Genomic DNA, 21,548 nt, shown 5'->3' with positions numbered 1-21,548 from the left:
AGATTTATTTTTTCTGCACTTGTAGTGTACTTCCCATCTTAAAAGTAAAAAATGTTCTTGCAGATATTGTAATATTAATTAAATAAAAAGTCACTTATGGCAGTAGTCTTTTTAAAAGCATGATGTAGTGTACTCCTTTTTCACAAAGTTATGGATCAATTATGATACTTTGGCATATGTATGGAAAAGCGACCAGACAGTTTTTTTTTCTGTCTGTAGATGAAATAAATCCATAAATCCAACAGGAAAAAAAAATAGTACAGTTCCGACAATGATACAAAAGATCCCTTCAAATTCAGCATGTGCAACGCACTCAGAATCTCTCTGCTGACACTTCATACATAACAAGCCACAAGAGAGCTCAGAGTAAACTTGACTTTCAAAACTGACACTGATGCATAGAAACACATTCTCCGTCTTTTCATGAAATGAAGCTATTTCAGGTTTTTTATTTTCGGCTTAAATTAGCTTTCTCGAGCTAGGTGAGTTCTCCATAATATGAAGTTTTGTCACGGTGATTTGTATCCACTCAAGGCACTTATTCAAGCCTGGCATCAATATTGTCATTGCAATATCAGATCAGAATTTGACAAAAAAAAAAATCTAATTCTAGTGAGCTTCAGGTTGTGTACATTATAGACAATGCAGACAAAACTAGCAATACATACAAAATAATCACTTGAAAAAGACAAAACAAATCCATAATTAAAAGACATATTTAACTTAAATCTGTTACTTCTGGCTTAAATATCCAAAATATTCCTCTATCCTTGATACTGCTTTCTTCGGTGAAAAGGTTGCCTCGTCTGAATCAGGAGATAAATATGCACAGATCGAGCACTGTTTACAAGAGGAAACAGTCCAAAACAGTTCTAAACTAATATGTCAGAGGATTTTGATGTGAGAGGACAACATGGACTTTTTCACTGGAGAAAGCATTATGTATTAAATATGGATTAGTTTATTACAAACACAAAGCTTTTCACTTTATAGGATGTTAAATGATGGATTGGATTCATGTGGATTACTTGTGGTGTTTTTATCAGCTGTTTGGACTCTCATTCTGACAGCACCCATTCACTGCAGTGGTGAATAAGTGATCTGATATTACATTTCCATTTTTAATTTTTTGATCAGCTATCCCTTTAAGCAATTAATTTGGCACATGAATTTCAGATTACTTTAGAATTATAGTTTAGCATACTGTTACAGTCTTTCTCATGATATTTCCATTACATGAGCTGATTAGGCCCGCTGTCGAGATACAACCCAACATATTTACAAAATACATATAAGAGCAAGGGTACAATAAAGGATTCCAGACCCCAGTATTCATTCCACAACCTGCCCTGCTATCAATCAACAGCAGCAGTTATGGCTTCAGATATAATGTGTAGTCTGTACCCAGTATTGATCCTGCACTGCTTCATGACCCATGCAGTATTGCCGTCTGGTGGCACACACTCTGGTCTCAGAGGAGACATTAGTGCTCTTTACTGAATGATGAAATGAATGCAAATGACTGCACAGGTATTTTTGCATTTTGCGCAACTTGGTACCACTTCCCAACAATTATGTATCACTCTTGCTCTGTGCATAAATTTTTCATGACTCACATTAAGTTTCCTCTTTAAGTTCTTGTTGCCAGTTTATTAAACATCTTTACTACAACACAGATAAAAAAAACTGTTTTGTAGTTCCAGACCAGACTCAGGCTCAAGCCCATCTCAAGTCCAAGACCATATTTGCAGGAGCGTTTGGAGTCGACCTGAACTCGGACTTGAATGAACTGGCCTTGACTAGTCATAATATGAATTTAGTTATTTTAATACATCAAGTTAAACTAAATTGGCAACTATATATATATATATATATATATATATATATATATATATATATATATATATATATATATATATATATATATATATATATATATATAAAAATATATATATAATTATTATTATTATTTTTTTTATTTTTTTTTTGAAACCCAAAATGACATTTGCACTTCATTTGGATAAAACTAATTTTGACAAATTTTTGTCAAGTCAACCACAGGTTTCTTATTCAGCAAATTATCATTTAGAAATGAAAGAAATGCAAATTTTTCATAATTTCATATAAAGGATGTATATATGAGAGCTGTGCAATTTTCTGAATAACAGAATATTACAAACAACATTATGTTCCATAAGTTTATATAGATAAAGCACACAAACCTCAATTAATAAGTGAAAGATAAGCTCAAACAGCACCTCATACCACACAGCAAATAAATAATTGTGATGACAATAAAAACTGCATAATAATACATGCAGCAAAAGGCAAAAGAATAAGCCTATAACACCAACTGCATAAATTAGTCATGCTGCAATGCATGCTGGGAGTTCACAAATCAGCAACATTACTCAATACGAGCTTGCTTGTTCAGGCAACTAAGAGCTGTGAAATATTGTTGGTTCAAAATGTGATTCAAAGTCATTAATTCCTTAGTATCTGTGATTTAAAGACCCCCATACACTTGATAAGCCACACAGATTACTGGAGATGAGCTCATTTACACTTTAACAAGGGGATTTATTCCAAAAAAAAAAAAACCATACAAATAATAAATAAATAAATGTGAATTGAATGTAATGTTTTCAGACACTTAATTGCATGTTATTTGCAGTGGATTTATAATGCATTTACATGTATATTATAGTTTGAATTATTAGTTATTAGTTAGAACAATTAGTTAAACCTAAAAGTGTTTTTTGACTCATTTAGTACATCTTTATATGTAATTTCATAATTCTGGTGTCTTTGAAATATGGTTAAAGTCTAAAATAAAATATACTTTAATGTAATTTGTATTGTCATGTAAAATATATTTGTACACATTTGTAAAGAAGTTGCAATTTAATACACTTAAAATTTATTAATATGTAATATTGAATAAAACATTACAATGACAAAAAATTACAAGTTTCAAGTACAAGTAAAACATTTAATTTGACATAATTACAAAGTGCACTTCTTAAAAAAGTACTTAAATGGATAGTTCAACCAAAAATGAGCATTCTGTCATCATTTACTCACACTCAAGTTATTCCAAACCTGTATGAGTTTCTTTCTCCTGCTAAGCACATAAGTTATTTTGAAGAACGTTGGTTACCAAACACTTGCTGCCACTGACTTCCATAGTATGGGGAAGAATACTATGGAAGTCGATGGAGACAAGAACTGTTTGGTTTCCAATATTCTTCAAAATATCTTCTTTTGCACTTAACAGAAACTCTCTTTAATGAAAGTCACGAAACAGTGTACTCTCTTTAAGTACACTTAAGTGGCTTTTTATTTCATTAACATTATATTACCTGCAAGTACAGTCTTTTATGAGATTCAAAGTACACTACAAGTGCACATTTAATTAAGCATACTTCATAACTATGCAACGTTTAGGTCCTAGCAGATCACCATCTATAGACAGGCCTGTTTGTCTGCTGGCATAAAGCTCTGTCTAATTTGCAAGGTAATTAATCATATGTGACAACACATAGGATTTAGCTTCTCACCCATACAGCTGAAGATAAATTATTCATAATGGAAAGCATTTGAAGTGAGTATAATTCATGTAAGCAGCTGTGAGTACCATTTATTATGTTTGCATGGGAGAATAAAAACAGATTTAATGCCTAATTGTGTCCGTAGCTTCTCCTCTTAAACTCGTTTCATTGAATCTGATCTCTTTTGTCCTCCACTGTGACACAAAACCAATAAACCCTTGTCTCTAATTATATTTATGAGCTTGTAATAGTGTTTCTTAGACTTGAATTAAAAGAGGGTCACTTTGTAAGCATGCTGACAGCATTACAGAGAAGATAGATGGCCCATCTCGTTGAACACTTGCTATCCATCGATCATCTCCCAGTGAAAGACCACAACAGAAACACAAAATTAGATTTATTCAAACAGTTATAGTGGGCCGTTCATTCAGATAAACAATGTACGTTTCACAGATTGTCTTCACAGAGGCGAATGATGGAGAAGTTCATACAATAAGAATGACTTGAGAATAATTTTTAAATCTTAAATTGAATTCATTCACATAAGAAAGGAGAAGATAAAGAAGGAAGGAAAAGCTTTAAAGAGTCACTGACCCCATCTGCTGGTGAATGGTGATAGTACCTCAGTTCAGAATAAACATAGACAAACAACCAGTTGTTGTTGTGTCAGTTGATGTCAGAGCTGATCCTAGACTTCTGGGGGCACTACGGGGGGGGGGGGGGGGGAGGTGGGGGCTGATGTGTGTGAGTGGTTACCACACTCCGTCAAAAACCGCTTAAGAAACAGTGGGCCCTATCAGACCCCCGGCTCAATGCTGTGTTTTTTGCTAGTTTCAGCTCAGCGCAATTGTGATTTCCACATCCTGTGCCATGTTGTTTAAATAGCAAATGCATTTGATATTAAAACGTTTGATATTGTATGTTGCTATTTTGAGGTAACTAAAATAGACTGCTCCATTAAACAACAACAAAAACCTGGTCTAAAGTCAAAGGGGAGGTAGTTAGTATAGGTGGGCCCACAATGCTCATACAGTCGGCTTATTACACACAGATAGACACACAGCAGCACACAAGCATGACAAATATTAAAAATTAAAGGACTGCAATGTGAAAGATTATTATTGTGTAAGCTACATTAATATAAAATGCCTCCATGTCATAATGGATAGTTACTGCTTGTATCAGAATTAGGCTACCTATATTTGCTTGCTCACGAGTAGCTCCGTTTCATCTCTGGAGACGCGTTCTGTCTTTACGCTTGCAAATTCCACTGTGTAAAAAGCATATCCAACACCAGACACAAGCACAACTCAATCTTAAAGGGAAAGGTAGACTCTGATTGAAGTGGGTATGAGTGGTTATCAATGAATTAATGAATTGCATTTGTTCGTGTTTCCCTCCGTCCCGAATCGCGGTCTCTGAAAGCTCTTGAGAAACTACAATGAAATCATCTTTGAGAGGGGGACCCCTGGTGCTTCTGGGGCCCTATGCAGCTGGTGTATTTTGCATATAGGGAGGATCAGCTTTGGTTGTTGTGTTAAAGCAAATTGAATAAATGATTGTGGGATTTGATGGCCTATCTTTATTACCACTGTCAAAAAAGTTGAATATCTGAAAGTGAGCTATCCCTGAGCACCTCATTACAGCACTTAAAGCAGATCATAGGTGTCCAAGCAACACATTCAGAGCCGGTCCTCCCTATACACAAAATACACAAGCTGCGTAGGACCCCCGAAGAACCAGGGGCCCCCCTTGCTCTCAAAGATGATTTAAATTTTGTTTTGTTTTTGAATTTGGCCAGCGGTTATGAAAACATGAATGATGATTTATTTTAATGCGGTGTGCTGTCGCCTTTTCTGTGTAAAAATCAGTTAAATCATGTAATGTGAATGTCGTAGAGTCTTGCACAAGACAAAAAAAAAAAAAAGATTTGCAAGTGCATTAGCTTAAATAAAATGTCTGTCTTTGTAATAATTTATGTGACACGTTCATTAGCAATGTAGCTGTATCAGTTCAAGGGCACATCAGTGTAAACTGAATCCATATTTTGTGGAAGCCATAACTATACTGTGGTGTGCAAAAACCTTATTTAAAAATAGGATCATTATACTTTCTAAGGAGGCTTCATGTTGCAATAGAATTGCTCTCATCAAAGGGAGAAAATTTTAATTTTAATCTTAAATCTTCAATGTGATATTGTGCAATGTATCAGTGAGAAAAAAAAAAAAAAACATGGACAATCTCTGATTCAAATGATTTCCCTCAAGTTTCTATTTGCTGTCCAGATCTCCTTGCACTCTTAAAAATAAAGTTTCTTTATTAGCATTGATGGTTCCATGAAAAACCTTTAACATCCATGAAAACTTAACATTCCTCAAAAGGTTCTACATAGTGAAAAAAGGTTCTTAGGATTTTCAAAAAATTCAAATAATAAATAATAATAAAAAGTTATTTTAAGAACTCTACAATTAAAGGTTTCTTTGAGGAACCCAAAATGGTTCTTCTATGGCATTACTGTGAAAACAAGATTTTGAAACCTTTATTTTTAAGAGCGTATACAATTTCAGTCTTATTAAATATTTTATAATGTGTCATTTATTACCTGCAGTAATTAGCTGTCATTGGACATAGCATTTTAGCTGTTTCTGCAATGATATGACCAATTTAAATAAAAATTGAAGAGGACTAAAATATTTCTGAATTTGCTAGAAAATTTCAAAATTATATGGTGCAATGAGAAAAAGGTGATATTTGCAGTGTGGAGGCTCTATGAATTGGTCCAGGAACATCCTGAAATAAGGTAAACAGGTCCACAATTGTAGTCTCAGTGACAAATATGGCCTAATTTACCTGGTCAACCTAAATAAGTAATTCAGACACTACTGATGTTTAAGGTAATGTAGGTTCTGTGGCAAAACTATATTATCATAAGCAAAATTCACTCATGCGGTCTTGGCCACTTGAGAGTGTATAAATGTGTGTCAGACTAAAATGACAAAGCTCTGTGACCTTAATGAACAATAAATCTGTCATTTATCTATCAGAGGAGAGCGGTATTATTAACTTGTTATCCCAACATGTTCGGGAGCTCATATGCTCTGAAAACTGCAAGATTTTAATGGAGGTCTTTGAGAGTAAGTAAAATGAATTAGAAATCACGTCTAATTGTAAATGTAAAGTGTTGCACATTTTATTGATGACTATGTGTATTTAGTAAAACACTTTGCAAATTATTTTTATCAGCTAATTAAATGCACCGCAATGTCTAAATTGTTTTGTCTGTTACTGAACAGTTTATTTTAAAGTGCAAAATATACAAAATCTTGTCAATGGGGTAAGCTGGTGTTTGTTGTCAATGTAATAAACACTTTTTTTTCTAACATCTGCTGACTGTGGGTCGCGGAAGACCTGCAGGCTTTAAACTTATGCGTTGTGCGCATGCCTCTGGAAAATGAAGGAGCAAAGGAAACAAATTCAAAATTTCTAAATCCTCTGACATTTTTCTTTCCAAATCCTTGTTTTGTGCTTAAAATTCGTGACCAGCGTTTTGTTTTATTCTCTCTACGTGCTCGACACTAACCACGCAGCACTGACTTACTACGACATCCTGCACGTCTTGTGGTTCCCCACAGTCAGCAGAAGTGAGAAAAAAAAATTGTTTATTAAGTTTGAAATCTGGAATCTATCTTATAAAAATGCATGGATTCACTATAGGGGGCTTTATTCACCCCCCAGAGCAGTGTGAGGGACATCTTATTACAGATATTTGCGAACGCTTTATTTCACGTCTTCTGAACTGTTGACAACAAACCCTCGCTTACCCCCAGTGAAAGGTTTGGAGGAAGGACAATATTTAATATAACTCTGATTGGATTATTCTGAAAGAAGAAAGTCACATATTCTTTGGATGCATCGAGGGTGAGTAGAAGATGGACGAATTTTCATTCTTGGGTGAACTAACCCTTTAACAGACATCTTGCAGAAATATGTGTATTTTGAAACTGATGTATGAATGGTGCTTTGCCAGTAAAAAAATAAATTAATAAAATAAACTAAACGTTGTTCCCTGTGTGAACAAGGCATTTTTGTATTTACTGGTAAAGTAAAGGTTATTTTATGGCAATTAACTAGCGTGAAAGCGGCTAGTGACTCACTCAAAAAGAGTAGACCACCTAGAGAGAAGTCTGTCAATGCAACGTTTTAATTTAAAATTAGGAAATAAATAAACAAACAAACAATGGTGATATAGGCCTATAATATACATTTTGAAAACAGATAGAGCGATTGTATTTCATGCAGACTTTAACGAAGTAAATGATTCAATGACTCGCTCAAAAGATTCGTCACCGCCTACTGGCGAAACGATAAACTGCGGGGAAAGAACCACGAATCATTGAATCTTTTTGATGAGCCGGCTCGAAAGACTCGAGTCACTGAGTTGCATCGAACCCATAGACAGTAAAAGAACCCCCCTCCGGCATCTTAGCTGCAGCCAAACTTGACGATGACGTACCATCCAGCAAGTTTGACGCGTCCGATGAATAAAGTTGCGGCTGTTCATGACGTCAGCTCACACACAGTTCTCCTCCTCACACCGGTGCGTCCATCGATACTCATGAGGCACTGCTCTTGAACCATAATATTAATAACGTGTATATAAAACTATTTATCTTTGCTCATCTGTTTTCTGTTCTGGTTACCCCAACACCACCAAAGCTGAAGTTGTTTTAGAAAAGGTAAGGGTATTATTTGGAGGTTTCGCCCTGTTTGTGAGCTCCTGAGGGTTTAAACACGGTGATGCTGCGGCTCTGCTGGCTCGCTTTACGAGGAAATGGCGTCCGTTTATTAGATCAGCTGTTATCTGCCGGTAAAACGCACATTTGACCAGAAAACAACGAATATAGCAGATCCAAGTGAGCTGTTATTAAACGTGATGCCTGGTTTTAGTTTCCACTTGTTTGTTGAGTTGATTCTAAACGTTGAATATTGCGATCCGAGCTGTTTTCTTCTGTGTGATAACTACTTAGCCTCAATGCTAATACACGAGAATGACAACAACTGAGTAACGTTATGTGATTTGTAATTATTTTCTGTCGTAAAATGTCAATTAATTTAAACCGTCTGTATGTACTCTTATTTAATCCTTTTCATAAACACAATTATAATGGCGCTCGAATGTGTTGGTGAATAAATCAAGGCTCTTTTGTGAAATCTGCGCTCGTGGCAGAGGCCTTGTGCTTTGTTCAGATTTGATCGTTACATTTATCCGCATTACCGTTTTTCTACAGTGACTGAAGAACCATTTGATCTCTCATGTACATTTAGGTTAAAGCTCAATGCTTGTCATTTCCATTTATTGTGAAGATGTGTATGAATTAAGCGATTTTCCTCTCTTTTAGGCCGTGTTTCTACACCCCCACCCTTCCACTCGCATTCTTTTTGAGGATCTTTCATTGTCAAGCCGCCAAAGTGGAGAGTGTGATCGCAGAGGGGGGTGCTTCTCGTTTCAGGTACACATCTGACCTCTCAAACACTGTTTTTGGTAGACCCTATGCCACCTCAGGAGACCCTAAGGATTCATTAGTAAGGAGGGACATATATTAGTAGCTTTTTTAATTTAGCTGATGGTCAGAAAGAGCTTTCTGGGAGATGGGGTATAAAGATTGGAAAAGGAATTGCGTTCATTTAAAATAAAACTCAGAATACGAATTTTTACTTTTATAGTGCTTCGGGCGGAGGAGTTGGTAGGGGTGCATCGCAGCACTATCCCAAGTCTGTTGGCAACAGGTACATTTAGATAATTTGGTAATTAACTTAATAATTTTAAACACTGATTTAGTTGTGGATTACGAGGTGCACAACAGTGTGTAAACAAAACAAGATTGTTTTAAGATTGATTAAATAGAAATAAATGTAATTTTTCTAAATGTGAAGCCTGGCACTGCATTTTTAGACGGACATAATTATTAATATTTATTTTATAATGTCCCCTCATAATCCTTAATCAAAATAATGTGTTCTCTGAAGTGTGCACCGTTCACAACCTGCCACTCAAGAGAGTGCAGCAATAGCAAACAACGAGACCGCTTCTCAGTGGACAATATCAAGTATCCGTTCGTGCCTTTAACTTTGAGAGGTCACAATTGAAAAGATGGTTTCAACTTCCATTTCATCCTGATTTTAATGTCTAAGTTTGGTTACAATTGTTTCTAAAAGTAGACCTTATTAGTAGCTTGTTCTGAATTTGAGGCATTTAAGTTAAGTGGTTTTAGTAATCGAAGGGTGGTGGCAGAATCTTTTCTGATTTTCACACACAAATATTTCAGTACTGATGTTCTATGACCGACATTAATAAGTCTGTAAAGGCTTGACCAAACAAATTGCTATGCTCTGCTTTTTTATAGCGAGTTCCTGGGGAAAACCCCGGGGCCTGGCGTTCAGAGATGGGTTCCTTCACGAAGCACTAGACGAGATGTCAACTCCTCAAACGAAAAAGAACGACACGATGCAATCTTCAGAAAAGTGAGAGGGTAAGAGCCTGAAATGAGTCTCCTCATTCAGTTTGTGCTGATTGACCATTGGAGAATGATGACTATGTACTTGAATTTGCTTTTTGTTTTTGTTTCATTGGATGCCACCGAAGACCTAACCAACTTTTTTTTTTGTTTATTTTAGCATACTTAATAAACTGGCCCCTGAAAAGTTTGACAAGCTATGCCTTGAGCTCCTGAATGTGGGCGTAGATTCAAAGCTCGTCCTCAAAGGAATCATCTTGCTGGTGAGGGTTTTGTTTGTTATATATGTAGAGTTGTGAGTGTCAGTTGTCGAGTTCTGGTGAAACTTGGCAATGCCAACTTTTCTTGTGCAAGATCATCACATGAGGACATGCAACAATGAGTCATAAAAAAAATAAAGCATTAGGTGCCAAAGCTTTTGTGGATTGGCTCCCCTGAGAACCATTGTTTGGCAAAAAGTTGCATGGATAATTAGGGCTGTGCAAAAAATCGAATGCGATTTTCATGCACATCTCATCAGTGAAGACGCTCCTGTAATTAGAAGTATATCTCAAGCACGTGAGATGCAACTGGGCAGGATTTGTTGTAAAAACCTGGTAACCCTGATCCGAATGCACGTGCTGGAGATATACTTCTAATTACAGGAGCGTCTTTACTGATGAGATGTGCATTAAAATTGCATTTGATTTTTTTTGCACAGCCCTATGGATAATACCTAACATAAAATACCTAAAATAAAAAGGAGTATATAGTAATAATTAGGGATGCACCGGTTGACCTGCCATAAATCGGAACCGGACAGTTTTTGCTTAAAATACGCGATCGACAATCAGACGGTTTTTGGTCTTTTTTCGGGCGATTTTCCGGAAGTTCGCTCACGTGCACAGACTACATTGTAATTGTTAGCTATGTCATTTGTCTGGAAGAGTATTTCGAAATCTGTGCGCAGGACACGGGCAGCCGATCAGTACTGGAAATGCAGAGCTTCATGTCTGAGGCACAGATAGCAGGAAGCGATCAGCCGTTGGTGTACTGACGCACAAATAAGAGTCCCTTTCCTGCGCGCACTAAAGCTGCGCGAGCTTACTGTTACCGGTCCGAGCCCTGAACAAGGGTAGATCGTGAAGAGATGTTCAGCTCAACTTCTCACGTGTTGGATGAGAAACGAAACGGACTAAACTGTGACAAGTTTTTTTAGAACTTGCATACACATTTGAAAAGCCATAAATAAAGTCAGTTCTGCATTAGGATGATTATTTTTTTACTTTACCTTAAAATTGCATAGACTTAATTTAATTTAAAAATCACCTGCTGTAGTACACTGAAAAGTGTTTCATTCATCCAATTAAAATATTTTAGGGTAATGATTCAAATCTATATTTTTTTTTTTACTTGAGACAATAAGTTATTTATTTTTCACTGGCTCAAGTAAAAAAAAATATAGATTTGAATCATTACCCTAATTTTTTTATTTTTATTGGATGAATGAAACACTTTGCATCTTTGTTTTATTCACACCAACATTATTTGATTTTAACATTTTGGAAAATGTATTTATATAGCATACTTTTTAGTCTCACTGGTAAAGAGCTTTTTTTTTTTTTTTTTTTTTTTTAGCAGTTTGCTTGTAAAAAATCGGTATCGGAATTGGCCATAAATAATCATGATCGGTGCATCCCTAGTATTAATCAATTAAATTAGCATTCAAGGACAGTGGCTGGTCTGCGTATAAATGCAAGGCTTTCATTTTAATGTTGAACCATCTGCTTGTTCACTTCAACCAGATTGTAGACAAAGCCCTTGAAGAGCCGAAGTATAGTTCGCTATATGCTCAGCTATGTCTGCGTCTGGCAGAGGATGCTCCAAACTTTGACGGCCCATCAACAGAGATCCAGTCATCACAAAAGCAGAGCACCGTAAGAATTTCCTCTTTATTCATTTGCAAAAAGCTCAACAGCACAATGTGATGTCAGTGTATTTATTCCACTTTTTCTCCTACAGACATTCAGGAGACTTCTGATATCCAAACTTCAGGATGAATTTGAAAACCGCACCCGAAATGTTGACCGTAAGTAGACTGTGGACATGCTAACATTATTACAGCAACTATACTGAATTGCCTGATGTTTTACTTGTGATTTTTATTTTATTTTTTTCTACCAGTCTATGATAAAACTGACAGCCCTCTCACCTCTGAGGAGGAAGAGCAGCGTGCCATTGCCAAGATCAAAATGCTGGGCAACATCAAATTCATCGGAGAACTTGGCAAACTCGATCTCATTCATGAGTCTATCCTTCATAAATGCATCAAAACAGTGAGTTATTCATAAATCCTCCATTGAGATTGATGTCTGCTATTTGATTTCCAAGCTAATGTTGTTGCATTTGAACTCTCCTAATTGAAGCTTCTGGAAAAGAAGAAAAGAGTCCAACTTAAGGATATGGGGGAGGATTTGGAGTGCCTCTGTCAGATAATGAGAACTGTGGGGCCAAGACTAGATCATGAGAAAGCCAAGGTAAGCTGCTTTAAGACTAGCAGGACTTTGGGTGCATTAAGACTGTGGTATTTCCTAACACCCCTTTGTCTCGCAGTCTTTAATGGATCAGTACTACGGCCGTATGCGATCCTTAATGAACAACAAGGACTTGCCTGCTCGGATTCGTTTCCTGCTTCAGGATACCGTGGAGTTGCGAGAGAACAACTGGGTTCCTCGGAAAGCTTTTATTGATAATGGACCCAAGACTATCAACCAGATCCGCCAGGATGCAGTAAAGGTGAGACCCCACCAGTTAATGTTTTGACCTTTTTGGGGCAAGTTATATGTTTTTGTTTTGTTTTTTATTTGAAGGGAACGGTTTTCTGTGAAACTGATGGTTTTCGTCTGACATATATTGAAATATGGAACAAAAGTTAAAGAGCCAGTAAGATTTAAATTCTAAGCTTCCTATCACCGTTTATAAGTCCTGTACATTAGGTTTAAATCCATCCAAGGTTAAAAAACATTGTCATTTTGTCAAAATATAATTTTAAAATTACCTCAATTCTCAGAGATCACCAAACGGTTCGCGCGAAGCTGTTCAAAAGATTCAGTTTCCTTAAACCCCACCTTTCGGTAGCATACTGTGTTCTGATTGGTCAACTAACATAGTCAGTTTTGATTGGTTGTTCCGCACACACCTCCACGGTAAACAATGCGTTAGCATCTGTTTGGGGTGATTTATGTCTTATTCCTCTCATCGCGAATCAAACAGTAAAATAAAAAACTTGAACAGTCTCGCTGCTTTTTCTTCTGTGTGGGTGTATTCAAGCCGTGCGCTTCAGTTTGAATCTCAATAGCGCGTTCAGCGCGGGGGCGTGGTCACATTGACTATAACGAAGGGAGACGTGAAAAACTGACATCGCGTTGTTTTAATATGGATTAGTTGATCACAGAATATCTGTTAGACATATCTGTTTAAAGTACACATGTCAAGCTTTCTATAGATATCTCTCTCATGTCTCTTCGTTGAGTATTTGCGGAGTTACACTTCATTTTAATGACGTGTTTGTAAATGAAAATCAGCGCAGAGAAAGGCTGCAGACAGCACACATACTGATAAGATGCTCGGGAGAAAACCGACACATTACTTCATAATCATACTTCACGTTGTGATTTGGAGATGCTCGTTGTTCTAAATAAAGTTGGTAATGAACCATCTTTTATGGCCAAACGCTTTGAAAATCCCGCCTTGTTCTCACCGAGATTAGAAAAGCAGTCATCAGTGAAATGTTGTGAACACAACAAAATGGATATTGTTGTACTGCTCTGGTATTGTGGTAAAAATGAATTTTAGCCATTGGTTCTTCTGATCTTCATTCTTTGGCAGTGAAAATAAAACAAACTGTCTCCTCGACATGATGCTCTCACACCAAACAGAGCGTCTGTGTGTGGGGGTGGGGGAGGTCAGAGCTTCGTTTCTCTCAAGACGGTAGGCGGAGATTATTATGCAAAGTGCTCCTAGTGACGTACATAGAGATGGGCAAAAGATTTGAAATCTATAACGACTCGTTTCAGCGATTCAGAGTCGACTCCTTACTTTAGAAGCCAATAACTTTATAAATCGTGTACTTTTTGGTTGAATTATTTGCACATTGTTTACACAGATGGACAGCTACATCATACACTGTAATACAGGTCATTTTTGATTTCCCATCTGTGTGGCTCTTTAAGGAATTTTCACCAGATGACTGAATAGCTAAGTATAGAAAGAATTAAGCTTAATCATTTTAACGTTAATGGGGTGATTTTGCTGGGGAGTGCATCTGCATCTAAAAAAATAATAATAATAAATAAAGCTTAGTCTTTTTTTCTTTTTCTGAATGTTTAAATTTAAATCTAAAATTTATTTTACTTTAAATGTAATAAATTATATAAAATGTGTTTTGTGCTAAATGATTTGGAAGAATTTATTTTTTTTTTTTATTAAGAACTGACCCTTTCAGAAGTCTCTTTCCACTTGTTTTCATAAGGCAATATTTCACACTGTTGTTGGCCAATTTAGTATTACTGTAACTAGTGATTTATGCAATTAAATAATCATATTTTTTACTGTAAATTACAATAGTAAAATGTCTTAATTTCATTTTCAAATGGTAAACCAGGCTTTAATTTTGGACTGCTGATAAATAATGTTCTTTTGGATTCAGCCTAAAGCTGTGTGTTTACACGTATGCAGCCCATTATACCATAATATTTTAATTACATGTGGCATAAGCCCTTTTGTGATTTTATTTCAATACATTGTGAAGAGGGGTTTTTTTTTTCCTCTTTTTCTTTTTCCTTTTAATACTTCACCCTCTGGAGTCTAAGGGTATTTTTTTGGGCCTGGAGAAGTTTTGTCATGCCCTGACATTTTGTGCTTTTATAAACATCTTTTTCTTATAAACATCTAAATGGCTAAAGTCTAATCTCACTGTAATCAGCACAAACTGGGCTATAATCATATGTGAGCAGCATGTATGTTCATGATTGTGTTTCTGAGAAAAAAAAAAAAAAAGTTATGTGTGATTAGTGAAAAACTAAAAATGTTAATCACTTGAATAAGGCCATGAAACACATACAGAACATTGGTTCCCGGGACTTTTGAGAACTGGAGCTTATAGCCTAGAATATTTCTTTCTAAATTATGTGAAAACCACTTTTTTTTTTTTTTTTTTTTTTTGGTAAAAGTCATATGGGAGTAGGCGTCAACTATCATGAATATCATTGTGATTTACACCTAGAGAGACAAAGGCCTGAATAATGAGCCTTTCAGGCAGCTGTGTGCCACTCAGAGGGAGGAGTTACAAGAGAGAATGTGAGGACAAAATAAATGCATATAATTTTGTTTGTAGTTTATTTAGAATATATTTATCCCATGACATAATTTAATATAAATTTAAAGACCAGCATTGTTTGTTACATTTATATCATTCACATCAAGCTTTTGAATGGTATAGGATTTATTTTTTATTGCAACGTTACATTGACCTAAAATCGTTTTTTCAACGTACCACTTGCATAAACACTGCATCCGTAGGCAGGATTATTTGTAGGGGCTGCCATCTTTGTTTCGCGTGCTGTGTGACCTCGGAACTCGGAGTACATCGATCTGGTACGAGATACGAGTTCACGGGTGGGAAGTCACGGGTTTGACGGGTTTAGACATTTTAAAAATGATATACATATCTTGAGTGATTTATGTACCCATTAATTGAAAGTGATGGTTAAACTGTAACATGGCCTTTTAACTGTTATTTGAACCGTGATGTTTAAGTTTTTAGTCATTTCACAGTTCAGAATATTATGATAGAGGTTGCGGTTTCAAATCAACATTGCTTCCTAAATGTGTAGTTCTGTCAGAATTTTTCAACATTTCTTTCTTTGTTCCTCACAGGATTTGGGTGTTTTTATTCCACAAATGTCTCAAGGAATTAGGACCGACTTCTTTCAAGAAAGTCCTTTCTTGCCGGCGAGAATTAAACCAGATCGAGAAACACTCGGGGGATTAGCAGATATGTTTGGGCAGATGCCAGGTATGTCCTGGTGTACATTGACATTTCTGGGACAGGTGATGCATGACTGGATTTGCTCTATGGTTCACCGCCAGCTTAATAACTCTGTTGTCTGGTGTTAGGCAGTGGGATTGGTACTGGCCCTGGGGTCATTCAGGACAGGTTTTCCCCCACCATGGGCCGTCGCACAAACCCTCTTTTCAATGGTCATGGTGGCCACATGGCCCCTGCACCCCAGCCTTTCATGAAATCCAACCAGGTAAATGCCCAGCTACCAAATAACTAATGCTTTAAGACCTCAAAATATTAGTCAAACTTACAAGTCTTATTATTTATTTATTTTTTTGGTTTTATCAAAGGGGCAGAATCTGCTTTTCCAGAACCAGACTCATTCATCTCAGCAGCAAGCTCAGTCCAAGGATATGCCGCCACGTTTTATTAAGAAAGGACAGCTGAATGCTGATGAGGTAGGGGCTTTTTTTCTTTTTTGTTAATGATACATTGATAATTTTCATACACCAATATAATTACAAATCTGTGCTGAAAAGAATGCTATTGAATATTTCAGTTTGTATTGTGCAGTCTGGTCCTACTTTACAGGAAAATGTTCTTGAACTGGTGGGATTAATGACTTAAATGATTCTTTTCATCATATTTCAGATTAGCTTAAGACCTGCTCAGTCATTCATTTTAAACAAAAACCAAATGCCGAAGTTGCAGCCGCAGATACCTACCATGATTCCTCCAAGTGCTCAACCTCCACGCACATCCACACCTCCGCTGGGACAGGTGAGGAGTACTGTAGCTCATGCATGGGAACAAAATAGTTTTTATTTTTTTTAATAAAGGTGGATTTAATGCTTTCTGTTACTATAGCCACCGCAGCTTGGCCTGAAAACCAACCCACCTCCAATTCAGGAGAAGCCACAGAAGACGATTAAGAAGCCACCTCCTGCGAAGGAGGAACTGCTTAAGATGACTGTACGTACCACTCTTATTGCTGAAAATGGTTCACAGAAACTTTTGAGTGAGCTGTTCCTTGAATTTACTTGCAGGAGAATGTTGTGACCGCTTACTTGAGCAGCAAACACATGAACGATGCGGTCAATGGGGTGCGAGAGATGAAAGCTCCCAAACACTTCCTGCCGGAGATGTTGAGTAAGATGATCATGTGCTCACTGGAGAGCCCAGATGAGGACCGAGAACATGTCAGCACTCTGATCAACATGCTCCGGATGGAGGGACTGGTCACAGGGGAGAACTTTATGCAGGTTTGTATACATGTTATGAGGGTGAATTTCACTGGTGCAACATCTTTACTGAAACCGGAACTGAGCCTTTCCTCAAATGACATGTTTTTTTTTTCAGGCTTTCCTCAATGTTCTGGACCAGTGTCCTAAGATAGAGTTGGATGTTCCCTTGGTGAAGTCTTACCTGGCTCAGTTTGCTGCCCGGGCGATCATTGCTGAGCTTGTGAGCATGGCAGAGTTGGCCCACCCTCTGGAGAACGGCACCCACTTTCCTCTTTTCCTCCTCTGCTTGCAGCAAATGACCAAAATGAAAGATCGGGAGTGGTTGACCGACCTGTTCCAGCAGAGCAAGGTCAACATGCAGAAGATGCTGCCAGGTATGTGTGACAGTTTCCTCTCTGTTTTAAGTAAATTAACTTGAATTGGACATCAGATGAAGGGTTTTTTTTTTTTTTTTTATGTGTCTGCCAGCTCAGAAAAGTGGAAAAAGCATGAAGCCAAGTTAAATATCATATGTTTAGTGACAAGTACACATTTCCATTGCCAACACTTAGTGTCAGATACCTTAAAGGGATAGTTAACCCAAAAATGAAAATTCTATCATAGTTTAGTCGCCCTCAAGTTGTTCCAAACCTGTATGAGTTTCTTTGTTCTGTTGAACACAAAGGAAGATATTTGGAAGAATGACAGAATCAAACTGATCTCGGTCCCCATTGACTTCCATAGTTGGAAAAAATATATACTATGGTAGTCAATGGGGACCGAGATCTGTTTGGTTACAAACATTCTTCCAAATATCTTCCTTTGTGTTCAGCAGAACAATGAAACTCATACAGGTTTGGAACAACTTGAGGGTGAGTAAACGATGATAGAATTAAAATTTTTGGGTGAACGATCCCTTTAAAGACATTGCTATTGCTACATTGCTATGCCATTGCTACACTTTCTATGCTATGACTGCTCCACAGACTTCTTGTTGCAAATTTTGTGCACGCACACAAACCTGGACCTGTAGACGGACTCACACACTCAAACTCACAAACTTGCTCACATACTCCAACATTGAAATAGACTCAGACACACACAGGCTCACACACACACCAAACTGGACCTGGAGGTGGACACACACAGACTCTGACACATGCACACAAACCTGGAGATTGAGGTGGACAAAAACCAACACACACCAACCTGAACCTGGAGATGATAATATAATGTCTAGTCTGGTGGCTAGAAAAAAAATGATGTTTTAGTCGCATAACATCGGTTAATGTAAACGCCGTCATTTCGCAATAGTTGTTTATCGATATTTAGAAGAAAAAAAAACAAGTTTTCTGTAATGGAAACGCGACAGCACTTAACATAGACTAACTTCTCAGTGTTATGTTGAGCAACAGTGTTCATTACTAACCATTCAACTCCGGATTGATTCTGGAATCTTCACTGGGGGAATAAGCATTAAGCACCGGCAACAATCCATCCTCTAACTAATGCATGCTCATGTTTTGATTCCGATCGTGTTCGAAGAGGAGGGGCAAGTCGCGCATGACTCCGTTGTCAGTTTGTGAGAGGGAGGGAGAAAGCAGCGCGCAGTTCTACAATAAAATACAATTGTACCCATATTAAATAGTTAAAAAATCTGAATCAATCCGTGGCGGTCAGTGTTGATATTGTGGCGGGCCGCCACAAATTAATGAATGTATGGGAAACCCTGGGCACTATTCAGAAAACCAATATTGGTTGACCATAATTCTAGAGTTTACTTTGACTTAGTTTTTAGAGAATCTTTCAGTTTTGTCCACTTGGTTTACTATATAAAATCATGGTAACAGGGTTGACACTTTCAGTTGCCAAAATCTAGAAGTTCAAAATTCAGTTTCCTGATTTGTTTAATCACTTTATAAAGAAATGAATGTTAACTTTCCATTCAGTATTGTGTATTGACTGGTGTTCATTTCCAATATTCCTGTCTCTATCCACAGAAATAGATCAAAACAAAGATCGTATGTTGGAGATTCTGGAGGGGAAAGGCCTGAGCTTCTTATTCCCTCTGATGAAGCTGGAGAAGGAGCTGCTGAAACAAATTATAGCAGATCCTGCCCCGCAAACCATCTACAAGTGGATCAAGGACAACATTTCTCCAAAACTGCACACTGATAAGGGTTTCGTTAACATTCTTATGACCAGGTAAGAAGATGGGCTTGCTGGCCCGAATGTTTCTTAGAAGGTTGACTCTATGGACACTTGGTTAACCCTCCCAAAATTCTTCTAGCTTTTTGCAGTACATTATCCATGAGATGTATACCACTGAAAGTGATGACCAATTATCTGCACCTACGAAAGAGCAGCTTGACCAGGAAAAACAGCTGCTACTTGGCTTCAAACCGGTGATGCAAAAGTTCCTGCATGAACACGTGGACCTTCAAGTCAGTGCACTCTACGCACTGCAAGTCCACTGCAACGCCCATGCTTTCCCCAAAGGTACGGCTAAAAATCTTCTGACTGTATATATGCAGCCTATTATGATAAAGCTAAATAAGAATCTGAAAAGAAGCTTCAAATTAATATTTTAAAGTACGTGAATAAATCCAACCACCCCTATAGATTTATGTTTCACTTTTATAATCCGTGACCAACAGAGGAGCATCTTGGCGGCAGAGATTTAAAACTTTACCAAGACTCAATCTGGATTTTTCAGCCGGTGTATATATCAGGAATCTATTATTTACCTGATCTAAGATGCATCTGGTTTTGAAAACAAGCGCTTCATTGTAGTGATACAGTAATGTCTCTTCAGCACACAGCGCGAGCAGGACAAACTACAATGCGGAATATTAATAACTATGACTGGGACTATTATATACATAGAACTATAATGAGAACACCATTATAATGATGTGAAATTTTTTTTTTTTGTTGTTTAGCTGCCATGTTTCTGCAAATTGGCTCTTTTTGCAGATAGCCTATAAGTCCTAATATTAACGTTATGTTGTATAAATAATGAAGCATATTCTACATTAAATTGATCCCATTGGTTTAAAAACTTGCTATAAAATGCTCACTCTACTGGTCATCTTCAGTGTGTGCAGCTCAAAACCGAAATGCAGAACATTAATAACTAGGCATAGGCTAATGTTGTAATGAGAGCACTATTGTAACAATTGTGAATTAAGGTTTCGCTGACGTTTAGTGTTAACTATCTTTTAATCAAAACACAAAAACATTATTTCCCCCGTTTGTATCTGAGAGGCATTTGTTACACGTTTTCCCTGTGTTAATGTCGAATGTCTAACTTGACTCAATGTATTTTGCCCCGCCCCCAAACATCTGATTTGACTATAATCAAGATTCGAAAATTCCGATTCGACTGTGAAAATCCTTATTCGGGGACACCCCTAGTCTAAAGGTGTGGGAGCCTTGCAGTTTGTTTACCAAGGCATTAAAGTATTCAGAAGAAATGCATGTTTTCCTGGCTTTTAATGGCCTCTTCTCTCTTCAGGAATGTTACTGCGCTACTTTGTCAACTTTTATGATATGGAGATAATTGAAGAAGAGGCCTTCCTAGCATGGAAAGAAGATATTGCCCAAGAGTTTCCAGGGAAGGGAAAAGCATTGTTCCAGGTAACTATCCTACTGTGGCAAACAATGAAGCACCTTTTCTTTGGAAATCACATTTACAATTTTTTTTTTTTTCTTGTTGTTCAGGTGAACCAGTGGCTCACGTGGCTGGAGACTGCGGAAGAGGAAGAGTCTGAGGAGGAAGCGGACTAAAGAACCAGCCAAAGCCTTGATGTACTCTCCTCTGCCATCTCTCCCTTTTCGTTTCTCCATCTCTCCTTTCACCTGCCACAGTTCATTCCACGCTGCTGTTTCCTGCAGTGTCAACGTATTATTCACGCTTCTCTTTGGCCTTCTTGTGTAACGCATGTAATGACCAGCATCTGTTCAGACCCGCCACACATAAATGGTATTAGCAGCTTGAAACTGCATTTCTTTTTTTGCTTTTAAAAACATGTATTTGCAAGAGCCTTTTCTGCTGCTGTTCGTTTCACCACAAAACTATAGAAATGCACTTTTGCTCGGTGTCATATTTTGAGTTGCTGCAATGTTCAGTTTTGTTTGTTACAATGAATCCTCAGTAGTCATTGGTTACCATAACGTTTAGTGGATGCTTTTTCTCATACCTCACAGTGATGGG

The 21,548-nt window shown here is 37.2% G+C and overlaps 1 protein-coding gene across 1 annotated transcript; it reads left to right on the top strand.

Moving 5' to 3' along the window:
• The first annotated feature begins 8,950 nt into the window (after positions 1-8,950).
• Positions 8,951-21,121, top strand: LOC113051860 (eukaryotic translation initiation factor 4 gamma 2-like). Its single transcript, XM_026216015.1, has 19 exons — positions 8,951-9,061; positions 9,956-10,081; positions 10,227-10,329; positions 11,851-11,982; positions 12,068-12,134; positions 12,230-12,381; positions 12,472-12,582; positions 12,659-12,841; positions 15,983-16,121; positions 16,223-16,359; positions 16,460-16,567; positions 16,761-16,889; positions 16,977-17,081; positions 17,156-17,371; positions 17,469-17,727; positions 19,333-19,537; positions 19,623-19,831; positions 20,850-20,971; positions 21,056-21,121. Exons 6-19 carry the CDS (start codon positions 12,298-12,300, stop codon positions 21,119-21,121), a joined length of 2,073 nt encoding a protein of 690 aa, XP_026071800.1. The 5' UTR covers positions 8,951-9,061; positions 9,956-10,081; positions 10,227-10,329; positions 11,851-11,982; positions 12,068-12,134; positions 12,230-12,297.
• Positions 21,122-21,548: the final 427 nt, after the last annotated feature.

The sequence above is a fragment of the Carassius auratus genome, chromosome 32 (genome assembly GCF_003368295.1).
Source record: "Carassius auratus strain Wakin chromosome 32, ASM336829v1, whole genome shotgun sequence".
Classification (NCBI taxonomy): domain Eukaryota; kingdom Metazoa; phylum Chordata; class Actinopteri; order Cypriniformes; family Cyprinidae; genus Carassius; species Carassius auratus.
This window is presented reverse-complemented; position numbering and strand designations above follow the sequence as displayed.